Genomic DNA, 13,624 nt, shown 5'->3' on the forward strand with positions numbered 1-13,624 from the left:
GACAGTAATTTCTTTTTAATCGACTCAGTCCACTTACTTTTGGGACAGACCTTATTTATCATCCCGAGGGTAAATTGCATGTGTACATTTCCCAGTCGTGCAGGTTAGATTCCAAGATAAAAAAATTTATTTTTGATTAAAATGAACGTACTCACCTTTCTGCAATGAAAAATAATAGTAATCATATTCTTACTTAGCCTTGGGGTTGAATTTGCCATAAATGTGTTCACTGAGGTGTTTAGAGGGGTTGTTTACGTCATCATATTAAGTACGGATAACCTAAGCATTTTAGTAAACCCATGCGAGAATTCTTGCTGAATTGGTTATTTCATTCCTACAATAGAATATATGGCAAAATTACCACCACTCCATGAATTTTCACCATTCCTTATTCCCTCCCGCGTTTTCACCTCTCACGCATAACTTATTTTCTTTTCCTAATTTTAGCCACGTGAAATGAATGAAATTGATATTTTAATCTCACAAAGAAGTGTTTTTCTACAATTTCGCTCATCATAACAAATTATCGCTTTCTGTAATGAAGAAAATGCGACTTCATTAAGTTAGCTCTTTCATTTAGATCACTTATCCATGAGCTGTCTTGGTCTCGTTTAAGTCTGTCGTATAAATGGTTGTGGTTCATTTTTATTCCCTCCTCTTTCGTATAACATAGAGCTGTTTTATTCGGTTAAATCAACCCTTGTTTTGGACTAAGTTTATCGCCAGCATGGAAAAACTTTCACGTTATATGAGGTTTTTCGCGAATATTTTTTTTCCTTTTCCCTTCCTCCCCCTTACCCCTTACCTATCCTTCCTGGAGCTTGCATACCCTGCCACGCATCTTTTCGGTGGATCGCGGAGTTTTTATGTAAATGTAGATAAGAGCAGAATTATATTCGCTGGAATTACTTGTCAACAACAGACTTAGTAGTATTTGACACTCCGTTTATTATTTTTTACGAGTTCCAAAAATGTTCACTGTCATTGTTTTTGCGGTGAGCTTTTTTGGAACTAATTATTGGTTTCTGAAGTAAAGGAAATAAATCAATCATCGCATTTTCGGAACGGTATGGATAACATTCTACAAGACGTGTCTGAATTTTATCCCGCGTTCACAACCATTGGATAACATTTTTGTTAGCTGCCGAGTTTGTACCACATGTTGGACCGTAAATCGAAGAATCAATCACGTAATCATATTCTACAGGGTTGCACCGTATGGAGAATGCCTATGCATTGACGTCAAGAGATGCCAAATCTGAACGTCATTCACGCGCGTGAGGCATTTTGGGCATTATTTCCGAAACCTGATGTTCGCTCTCGGAAAGTGTCGAATTGTCATAAATAAAACGGGGTAAAGTCTAAAGAGTTGTATTTCTAGATCGATGGGACTGGGCACCCGCCACTAAATCAAGGAATACACGAGACCGCCAGCAATAGCGGCAGGTGTCAGTGGTTGGTGGTGTGGTTCCACGTGCCTTTCCTCTTTCATTAACGAACGCCGCGAAATGCCTTCGCGTTCTCTCTCTCTCGCCTATTTTTATATGCAACGATTCATTAATTATGTTAAATTTTTTTATGATATTGTTTTCTTTTGCTTTAGTCTGCATAATTTTGCTCAAATATGTAATTCTTAGCACTTTCAACCGAGATGATATTGATATTATTGAAATTCTAATATTGTAATCAACTAATGCGGAATGTTTGCATTTGTTCCTCTTGTTTCTCATACAAATTAGTCGCTTGCCTCAATTTTAAAGTAATATTTAAATTTCTTTATGGAATACATCCCAGATCAAATAAAATAATTATTATATTTTATTCTTTCCCTCCCTCTCCTTAGCTTTATCTCTCTCCTCCCTCTCTTTCACCCCTCTTTCTCTCTCTCAACCCTCTTCCCCCTCTCTCTGCCACCTCATTCTCTCCTCTTCTCCTTCGGCACTTCTGCAGCTTCCTCACACAATGAGCCCCGCCACGAAGTGAAGAGGGCCAAGGGCTTCCCTAGCCCCAAACTCCTCCTGCCTTTCCGACTTCCTCTCCTCCTCCTCACGTGCGAATCTATCCAGCTTGAGGGAAGGCTTTTGTGACCAGTAATGCGTTTCGGGTACGGCAGCCTCGTTTAAATGCAAAGGCCAATCGTTGGAGTAGACACACCTACACGGAATGGAATCTCTTCGACGCCAAGTGATCGAAACTGGATTTTGTTCCATACATACGGCGCTCCGGACCTACAATTTCCCAGCAAAGGAAAATTATCGTTTCCCCTTTGGTCTTAGTGAAATATTTGCATTCATCGAACTTCGAGTCGATCATGAATAATCCATGTCATCACATAAAATCCGAGTTTCAAAATTTAAAAATTACGGTGAAAATTAAACAATGGCCTTGGCTCAAAATTACCCTCGTCAGCTATGTAGTTAAACTGAATCAAAAGTGTTCTTAAAAATTTTCCACCATTTTCAAAACGTACATATTTTTTCGGCTTCTGGCTGTAATGAGCAAAAGCCATTACATTTTTGACGTCGGTTTGACCTGAATAACCTATTGAGATGATCAAATTTTCAAAAATTCTCTGTAAACTTCATTAAATTATCCTTTGCTAGGTTGCAGTATTACATTTGAAATTCCTAATATGACGAAGGAAATATATTTCAGATTGCACTTTTAATATGTCTGTTTATTAAGTAAAACCTCTAATATTTATTCTGCAAACTTTCAAGCCAATGTAGGAACGAACTATGTAAACCTAATCCATAGTATGTGATTGTAGTGTAATCATTCAAATTGATTTAATTTTTAGTTATCGTAGCAGTCTTACATCTAGGTTACGAAATGTAAATGAATAAATCCACCGCAGATAAATACAGAAAAATAGGACTTAACAATATTTAACAAAAATGGTCACATTCCTATGAAGCTTTGCATAACCACAAGCTTGTTATTTTGGAAGAACATTAAAAAGTCAAGTAATTTAGAGTTTTTTTGTCATCATGGCTGGAGTAACGTTTTCCTTTTGTTAAAGGACATAAACTCATGTTGACTTTTACAATACTTAAATACCACAGTAATTTAGTACTTAGTTAAGTTTTAGAGTATATTTAACCGAATTTTAGGGCGCACTTTAAAATGTACGATTGTTTACACTGTAATAACCAGCATTGACTTTGTCATCTAAAATATGAACCATGTTTGTGCGATTCCGAAAGTTGTACATTCGTATTTTGAAATGCCTAAAAATTAGGCATTCGTTAAGTATTTCCGAACCCAAGTAATTATAATTTGCACGCTGGATAGGACGGGGTTTGTTTTGAAAAGTATGCCTCAAGAAAGATTCGAAGTAAACTTTTTCTGAAGAGTTTAGAACCTGGTATTGAAGACCACGTTTTTTGCGATCCCCGTTAGGTTCAGAGAAGTTTTCTAATTAAATTTATTTGCGGTTCATTTCGAGGTTCTCTCGGATTCGTTTACGATTCATTTACGTCAGAACGGAACGACGCAGAAACAAAGGCCGGAATTCTTTTTGTCTGAAAAACAGAATGATCTCATCTCCTGCTCCCAGCAGGCGACCTCCAGCTTTCGAAGTGGCGTGAATGGAAGTGGGGTCCGGGGGTGGGAGGCATTCGACCCAGTTTCTCTCCCCCTCATAACGAAACCGTGAATATCCATAAGTCGCATATAGCGATAGACAAACAACGCTACGTCTTAACTGCTCGGATGATTTGATTTGATGACCAAAGAGATAGTATCATTCGTTTTGCAGAGGATTTATGTGGATATATTGTGCTCAAAGTGAAAATTTATGTATATTAATCGCCCCAAAATATGGCCGTTTGCAAGTAAGCATTGAAGGTCGCCATTTTCACCAACAGACTTTTCTGTTATCCAGCGGCAGGACGTGGGACAGAAGCAATGAGGATAATTCCTCGGTACTAGTTAGCTATTGTGTGGAACACAATGTATTAAACACACGTGTTCATGGATAAAGGTGAATTTACGAACAATATAAATCGATCCCTGTTACTTTTGATGACCAATCTGATGAAGTCGATCTTATTTTTGGCCATGTCGCCAAAAGACACGATAGCGAAAAAGCTCTGAAGATTATTCACAACCGACATTTAATGTAGAAATAAAATTATAATTTTAATCCGCCGAATAATTTGTTGAATTTCGTAGATGTGAGCTTTCTGATTATCAAATGACGAACGGTACTTGGTCCATGATCGCCTTATTTGCCATTGTTTTCATGATTTTTTTCTGGAAGTGTCCGCGTGAAACTTGAAACACAATTTTAATGACTAAAAACAATAGTTGTCAAGCGTATTAGAATTAGATTGAAATCCTCCCACGCTCGAAGGAATCAATTCTTAAGATATAGTGCCTTAATCTCGTGCTGTCACCTTATTACAATAAAAACAATTAAACTAGTGAAACCATCGACAGGCTAATTCATCCATATAACAAAAACAAAAAGCACAAATAAGGTTTCGTTAACTTTGCCGTAATTCAATATCACAGCAAAAGAGATCACCAATAATGATGGTAGGGATTCCGCGGAGAACTAACTGTTACATTATGTGGATTAAATTGGAAACATGAGTAAAAACGTGTTTAATAAGGATGATTGCATAGTGCATGCAAATGACAAAAGGATTGAACAAGATGATGATTTTGTATTACTTGGCGAAATAATTGCAAAACATAGCAGGATAAGTGAAGAGATTAAGAGGTGTTTGAATGCTGGTAGAGGTTGTTGATCGATCTCATGTGAAATATATAAAAAAATGAAAGTATACGGGGCAGCAAAACTGGCAACGTATTGAAGTGTATTTTGCTTCACATCAATGTATGGAAGAGAAACTTAGGAAACAAGGATAGCTTGGAAAAAAGTTAAGTATAAATTTAGTCAAAGTTCGGTGAGTATGGCATACTTGAGAAGTGTTCTAAGTAAAAATAGAAGGGATCGGGTGATAAATACGTTGGCTACGCAAGATGTGGATTAAGCGCACAGGAACCACGACAGGCAAGCTGGAAAAAGTGTGCTTTGTTGGTTTGGTCATGTTGAGAGAATAAAATTGCCAAAGAAATATACAGAAAAAGAGTAAATGATTTGAGAGGTAGAGGTAAACCAATCAAGTGTGAGTATGGTTGAAGAAATTTTTTGGCCAAGAATATTAGAAGTCTCAGGAATAGGAATAGTTCAATGAAACGATACAAAACTGTGGTAGAGGCAAAGGAGGACCGTGCATTGTGCTGAAAATAAGTAAAAGGGAATGAATTCTCTGAAAGAACTTCAAATCAGGATTTTGATCTTGTCTACCCCGAAAGGGATTGATGAGTTTGATACTTGATGGGTTTGTGTGCTTTTAGTATGGAAATTTGGTAATACTTATGTGCGTCTTAGGGGCCTGCTGCGGCTTACAGGATGTCTTCCCTGTTTGCGTCGCTCGCAAGATTTTGAAAAACTTCGGGACTTCGAAGACATTTTCAGGTTATTTCCGCTGAGAAATTTTATTTCCTAATTAATGAGATCGTTGAGCATCTTTTCCGCAGCCTAGCCAAACAGAATTCGGTAAAAAGAACGCCAAGGGTAACTCTTCGAAGTGCATCATGCGTAGTCATACCCTCCGATTTAAGTTACTGTACATTGGGCGCACCCTATGGCATAGAGGGCATAAACGGAAGTCCATTTTTAAAGAAGACGGCTTAAAAGTCTAACTTCTACGACTGACCGCTAGGAAATCTGGTCTCAAATCTTGACACAGTTAAACGATTTGTTCCATTTTTAGTCGGAAATATTTCGGGCTCGCTATTACTAATTCTGCTATACTTTATGAAAACTTTAAAATCTCTACAGCCGCACTACAATCCGCGAGCCATCCCAAGAGGTAGGTAACAGAGTGTGTTATATGACTCAAATTACGAAAATATAGAACAAGTCTGTAAAAGAAGAGATTTGTTTGAGATGCCCTGATTTGTTAGCGTGCCACTCTTTGTGCTTTTGGTTAGGAATACTACGAGGAAAAACTAATCCTTTCATCGATATGTCCAATTTAGAACATATATATATATATATATATATATATATATATATATATATATATATATATATAGATATGTCCAATTTAGAACATATATATATATATATATATATATATACACACACACACACATATATATAATTTTGTAATTATTTCCCAACCTCCTAACGTGGCGTGTCGTGAATTATTTTCGGTGGCGTCGTAATTAATTTACCTGAACGACTGAGATTGAAGTGTTAAGATTACCAAGTGTTGAGTCTTTAAGTGTTCATGGACTCCCGTCTAAGGCTGTGCGGTGATTTTGTAACGCAGATTCCTCCCAACGGTGCAATGAAATACCACGCTGAATATTTCGTTTGATCGGAAATGTAATTATCCCTTTCGACCTTTCTCTTCGTTTAGGAATAGCATTTTCGCTGTTAGTGCTCTTGATACGCGGCTGCCTATCTGCCACTCGCCACGATGACATTTGTGGCGACTACAACGGACGGAAGCTATACTTGGAACTTGGTCACCGGGGCTTCCTCTCCGCGAGGGATGTGTCGCCGGACGTATTCCTCAGGGGCTCCCCCTCCACTAACCTCACCTCCACTCACCGCCAGTGCGGCATGGAGATCGTCACCTGCCCCTCGTGCGTCATCACCATCGTCTTCCACTCCTTGAATCTCTCCACCTGTTCACAAGACGGATCCTGCAGGTAGGGGGCCTCGGTAAAGAATTCGGGTGGATAGGCGCCCGAGATTATAGTAATGTTTCATGAGCTTTAATACACTGTTTCATGAATAAACTTTAGTTAGCATTTTTTTGTTTCATTTTGTATCTACTAGCTTGAAATTAGGTTCGTTTTTATCAATTCTCCAAAGTCCGTATTCAACTACGAGAAGTTACTTTTGATTTTGATTTCGTCTGTCCAAGTAACTTCTCAATGGCCTTTCAACCAAACTGTTAATTTTGATGGTTAATGTCTCTCTTCTCGTGATAGATGTGACTACATGTGGATCACAGAGCCGCCTTATGAGGCCTCCGGCGCTCCTTTCTGCGGTGTAGTCAAAACCCCGCCCAGCGGATCAGGTGACATTGGCCAAGCGGAGTGGTTTGGAGCATTTCCCCGAGGATACCGCGACAATTCGGCCGTCGGCTACCGGTCGAGGACACGCACTGTATCCCTCTCCTTACTCTTCGCCTCTCGTCATCGACACGCCTTCACTTTAGAATACTCTTCAGAACGTGAGGCTACACTTCAGCTACTATATATATCTGAGGATAATCGTAATAAGTTTTCATATGCAACTTCCACTGGAATATTTTCGTTTACAATGCAATAATTGGTGGTGCAAAAATAGTAAAAACCAGTTCATTTAATGCTTAGTAGTAGTAGTTTTTAGGGGAGACAACCGACATCTGAGGTCATTTGCGCCATTAGGGATGGATAGGAAAGGATGAAGGGTGGAGAGAAACTCGGCGTTGGCATTAGCCTACTCTTAACGAAAGGAACCAAGGGGTCCGCAACTTAACGTCCCATCCGACGGACGGTGCACTCACTCAAAGTGCCCTCCAAAAAGCACCTCAAGTAGGGATCGAGATACCACTGAAAAATATTCGATGCCATCAGGATTCGGACACAGGCCCTCTGGATAGGAAGCCAGTTGGATAGTCACCGCACCATCCCGATCCCCTTAACGATTAGTTCTTACTTCAAATGCCTGAACCAAACATTTTCCATTTTTGAAATGGTAATGGCGTGATACCCAGGTGGATCGAGCGCCTAGCTTTTGAGCAGAGGGTCCCGGGCTCAAATATTGATGATGGCTCTTGACACTCTTCAGTTTTACACAAGTTTTGTCATTATTCATGGACTAACATCTCCTAGGTAATCACAGACGACACTTGGATCACCGACTATCCCCATCCCCTGACGCATGAATTTCATATGCTATTGGGCTTAGGGACTCGGGTTCATATGGTGACGAGTGTATTTGCTTCCCACCCCAAGGACCTGGGTTTGAATCCTGTCGACGGCAGAATTTTTCATAGGCACCCTAACTCTGCTTAGGTGTCATATTGAGGGCATTATAAGTGGAGTGTGTCATCTGTCAAATGGCACATTAAACTGTGGGCCCTTTCTTGTGGGAGATTAAAACTATGGTGCCTTTCATTAATGTGGGATAATTCTGATATAGACTTTCTCTCCACCCTTCCCTCTTCCCTGAAAGCCCTACCTCAAACAAATGGCACATTTACTTCTTCTGGTGGAAATGACCTCAGGTGCCAATACTAGTAATACCTCCCCTAAATACTAGTGCTGCAATTGGGATTAGCATAATGTGAGCTCTATCCTCACATGCTAATTCAACCTCCTTAAGGTTGAATGCAAGGTAAATTGTCATTGTTAGTAACTGGAACCAAAATAATTTCTGCTCTCCAGCCATTTAGTCAAATATCTCACCATTTTTACAAAAATTATGCATATTTTTATGTCATATTAATGCAAATATGCTTTTTTCATTTAATTTCATATTTGTTAACAGACATTTCATTGTTTTTCATCTTGAGATTAAGCAATTTTGGTAATGAGACAATTTCTTGCTATCTATCAATAGCCATTATTATTGCCCCCTTCCTCAAAGTACAAATATCACTGCTACTTAAAATTTCACTGAACTTGTTTTCCCCTTAACACCCTTTGAGAAAGTTGGATGCTAACTGAAAACTTCACAGAACCAAATTGAAATACTATCTATGCATGAAAGGGAGTTCAAATGAATTTAGCTACAAGGAGCAAAACAGGCCTGATTGAATATAAAAAACAAAATTATTGGGTTTCATTATTTATATAACAATGAAAATCTATGAGGAAGTGATTAGCTAACATTTTTCTTTGTGTTGATTTTTCAATCATAAAAAGGTAACCGTCAGTTCCTGAAAGGCTACCGCCCAAGCCCATCAGCCAATGCAACAACAGGTGGAATCCTCTCCTCACCTTTCTTCCCTGCTCTCTACCCAAGGGACTTAGGAGCCGAACACTTCATAATCAGCCCAGACCCCTCAGCTCGTGTCCGCCTCCTCTTTTCAGACTTTCAACTCGCTGCCTCATCCATCGTGGAGGTAAGAACATGAACTTTCCCCAAGCCCTAAATTAGACAGCCTTCTACATTTATTTTATTTACATGTATGAATATTTCCTAACACTTTTATATTCCCAGAAGGTGATTCAAGAAAGCAATAATAATTTATTAAAGTAACAGCTCTCATTCCCAGAGGTTGAGATTAAAATTTCTATATAATTTCATTTAATTTCACATGCATCATTTGCATGCTTCATTTTCTTTTTCGAATGAAAAACATGAGTGTAAGATTTTAATTACAAAGGTGTCATCTGGACGTCCTCTGTTATCCTTTATCCTGTCATTTTTTAGCTCTATGTAACTTTTTTCTTGCCTAGCATCTTTTTGCATTAAAAATCTTCTTCTTTCTCTTTTCTCTCATTCCTATGGTCTTCTGCTGTAGGAATTCCATATGTTATCTGTGGTCCAGCCAAGATGTTTCCATATTTATTATTTACCTTCATAGGTGCCTCACCCTCCCAAATTCCCCAGCTCATCCTTATTCCTCATCCTGTTTGTCCATTTCACAATTTCAAATAGCATCCTTACAGCATCATTTCAAAATCTTGCAAGCATCTATTTTCATTCTCTCTTTTTGCCCATATATCAAATCCACATGTCACTCAGCTCCAAATGAAACAAATAGCAAATCTCTTGTTAGCTTTCTTCAAACTCTCCCTCCTTTCACCAATCCTTTCCCCTCTATTTTAGGGATATTTAGTGTGATGCTAAACGGTCTAATAGATGGGAGAATTTGAAGTAAAAAGGGTATAGAAAGGAAAAGAATATGTTTTTTTTAATGGCAGGAAGAAGTTGCAAAGAGCTGGGGAAAAAGAAATAAAGTGGGGTATACAAGAGGAAGTACACATGATATGTCATGGGTGTTAGGGAGTTTCCAAAATCTACCTCCATAAACAAATTACCTTTAATGAATAACCTTACTTTGAGTAACCTTACTTGGAAATACCAGGAAGCCATGCCCCACTTATATCATTCTCATTGGATTCAAGGTAGGACCAATTCAGAATCTCCCTACCATATCAAATTATTTGTTTCCATCTAAGTTAATTTAGATGTCTTCTATGGGTTTTTTTTTCTTTGGCACCCTGACAGTTCTATGACTGGAACGGGACACGCTTGGAAGTGAGCAGTGGGGCTCAGTTCCGCCCACCTGTAGTCCTCTCCTCTGGACCATCCCTCCTTGTTCGTTTCTATGCCAATGGAGGGACTGGCCTTGGCTACAAGGCAACCTACTCCTTTCTTACAGGTATGATTATTTTGATGCAGCCTAGTCCCTTATTCAATGAAACTTTAATTATAATTCTAAGAATTAAAATTAATAATAGGAAAATCCATTACATGTAGACACCACATTTTTGGTGAATAATTGAAGATTATACTTCCCCACACACCTGTGTTTCCATGTAAAAGATTCAGAAATTAATTTCAAATAATAATTAATGCATATTTTATAGTATATGGGAAGAATTTCAAGGAATGGTGTCACTTATGGTGGTGAAATTATGTCATTTTTTGGACATATTGATGAAAGAGAAACAAATGCAGAAATGTTTTGTTAAATTTTTATTTTTTCTTTGACAAAATTTAAATAATTATCAAAAAAAGGTATTCCATTTCTAATGAATACCAAACTTTACTTTTTCATGCTCATCAGCCATACACTCAATTTTAAAACCATGAAGCATTAGGCAGTATAATATCATGATTATATAGGTGTGTTAGCTATTTGGCTGTGGACAAAAGTGCATTAATCTCATATAATGAAAATGAAATTAGTATTCACATTGCATGCAGATAATATTTCATCCCTAATTACCTTGACTATTAATTTCACCTGAATCTATATCTTCTAAATTCATCCAAAAATTTGAGAAGAGTACAATATCCATTTTCGTAATTCTCTTTGTGCAAAAAATGAATTTGTGTTTTGCCTGTATAAGAGTAATTCCTGCATATGTTTTTCATAATTTAATTTACAGGACAGATTGCAGACAACATTTTGAAGCCTTTTACAGGTTAGTTCCTCTTCCTTCGGAGGTTTTTCTTTCTTCATCCCCAGTTTGGTAGCTCACTAAGCACAAAATAGAACTGGGTTCAAACAAAACTTAGTTAAGAAAAGTACCTACGTAAATGTTTCTGATTTTATTGCTAATATCAGTTTGTACAGTGCCACATAATTGCGCTCATAAAAATCATGTTAATCAATTGTAGGATGGAACAAATTACAGAAGAGAATTCTCTAAATGTGGTATTTACACGAGTTAGACAATCATGAAAAAGAAGCTCAGATGTGGGAAATAAACTCAACTACCATCAAACTATTTTCTCCCAGTCTTTAAATCTAGTTAACAAAACATATGCATTTACAACTTAGGAAAAAGTTGGCTGCTTTATCTGAGCAATGAATTATGGGATCTGGATCTAATGTCAGTGTCAATTCATTAAAGGCACAAACACTAAAAATGTTAACTCAGGGAAGGCACACACACCGTGTGGTTTTTAACGGGAAAACTAGATCCATTACACTGACAGCCATAGGCTGCAATCACCATTAATTTTCATGGTGCTTTAATGGGATATTCTGGAGTGCCCTTGTTGAGGAATTTCACTACCAAGTCACAAACCGAAAAAGTGATGTATGTGGATCTCATCCCATGCCAGGCACCAACATATCATACTTATGTTATTTCCTCAGAGTGGTGACTCTTCTAACAATTTCATTTTGGCTTATATCAACTGTACTGCAGTAAAATTTACCACATAAAACCTTAGGCTTGCATTCATACTCTAACAATCGTTATTATACAAATGCTAAATTTGTCCTTTTTAGGTACTTCCAAAACAGCTTCCTTCCATTATTCATTCCTTTGACCCCAGGGCTAATCTATGTCAGTGACCTCAAGGGTCTCACACTTCTTGCAGAAACTGATGAGAGGGCAAACCTCTTGACATATCTGAAAGGAGTGATAGTTCATTTCACTATTTTAATTTTCTTTATTATTTATAATCTCTTATCTTTGAAAGCAATTTTGACGTTTTAGTGTTGGCATGTCCTTGAATATTGACTAATGCTTGGCTTTTTTCTGCAGATTGTGGTGGTTTTGTTGAGGACATAGGTGGAGCTATTACCATGATGGAGATGGTACCTCCAGGGAGTGTGAGGGCCTATGACTGTGTTTGGATTGTTAGGCCCCCCAAATTCCGTGCGCATCTCAAGACTCACCTCTATCTAAGAGTGGCTCAGTTTCAGGATATGGGTATGTTTAGTCACTACTGTATGCTGAACTTCTTGTGCTCAATAAAATGTGAGAATGAGTTACAGTACGATTTCCAATTTATGTCATTTATTCCTGTACAGTGGAAGGCAAATTCTGCCAAGGGCTTTAATTTCTTGATTTCATAGTGCTTGTGAGCAACAGACGACTGAAGTTCATGTCTTCCAAAGAAATGCCCTGTTACCCACCATTAAATAGATTAAATCTCTCAATTAAAACTCTCAGCCCTTTCACTCTGATGAAATTCTGCAAGGAGTTTTTTAGAATAACATTTCTATATAGCAGCTATCTGTCTCTGCTATAACATTGGAGGGGTTAAAAAACTGTTTGTAAAAGCCTGCCTTCAACCATCGTGAGCTTAACTTCCTTTTGATGTCTCTCAACAGGTGGCAGCACTGAGTTGCATGTCCGGCAAGGCACCACTTCAGAAACTCCCCTCCTGGAGGTCCTGCGCCTTCCATCACCTTCTGCTGCTGCCCCCATGAGGCACCACTCATCCTCATCGCGATACAGGAGGCACACTTCCCATGGCACTGACATACCCCACCGATCCTCCCGCCTCTTTGGGTGGCTTCAGCCACCAGTGCACCCACCTCAAGACATGACCCATCCCAATGACCTGGAGGACCATGTTACTCCAGAGATCTCTGAACCAGTCCCCCTGTTGGACACTGTCAACAAGGACGTGGATTCCACTTACAGGTTGAGAACAGATTATGTATCGCATTTGTATCAAATTCTTGCTCAGAAATCACATTTTCAAATTATAAGATAGCAATTGAAAATAAAGTTATTTAACAATTTTGATTGGAAGTTTTGAAAAATTTTGCTCTTTTTTAAATATTTGATTTGATCATGGATAAAAATTAATCGGGAAACTCAGGTTGCAACCTCCAACTGCAACTTCTAAAAAGGAATGACACTCATAAAGTTGAGTCCTCACATAATGATTCTTCTGAAAATAATTTTTTGAGCATTTTTCTCTTTTGAAATTAGATCCATTCCCAATCATTCTGTGACCTCTGTGGTGGCAGGTGAGGACGTTACCCTGCCACCACTGGGGCAAGCTAATACTCTAACTAATAGGCTCTGATCCTGCCTCTTTCACAGTAGACACCAAAAAATGTTTCCAATGCTTGGTGCATATTTTCAATGAAAACATTTTAATATTTTTAATTCTTTC

General features: G+C 38.3%; 1 protein-coding gene across 1 annotated transcript in view; it reads left to right on the forward strand.

Moving 5' to 3' along the window:
- The window catches only part of Culd (CUB and LDLa domain), a 51,115-nt gene that overhangs the window by 9,948 nt on the left and 27,543 nt on the right, over nucleotides 1–13,624 (forward strand). The window contains exons 2-8 of the mRNA XM_071589010.1: nucleotides 6,444–6,738; nucleotides 7,024–7,268; nucleotides 8,947–9,146; nucleotides 10,259–10,412; nucleotides 11,146–11,181; nucleotides 12,256–12,423; nucleotides 12,828–13,143. Of these exons, the coding sequence (XP_071445111.1) occupies nucleotides 6,444–6,738; nucleotides 7,024–7,268; nucleotides 8,947–9,146; nucleotides 10,259–10,412; nucleotides 11,146–11,181; nucleotides 12,256–12,423; nucleotides 12,828–13,143 (1,414 nt within the window). The remainder of the gene's footprint in view (nucleotides 1–6,443; nucleotides 6,739–7,023; nucleotides 7,269–8,946; nucleotides 9,147–10,258; nucleotides 10,413–11,145; nucleotides 11,182–12,255; nucleotides 12,424–12,827; nucleotides 13,144–13,624) is intronic.

Source organism: Hetaerina americana, unplaced genomic scaffold (assembly GCF_022747635.1).
Source record: "Hetaerina americana unplaced genomic scaffold, ioHetAmer1.1.p SCAF_1, whole genome shotgun sequence".
Taxonomy (NCBI): Eukaryota; Metazoa; Arthropoda; class Insecta; order Odonata; family Calopterygidae; genus Hetaerina; species Hetaerina americana.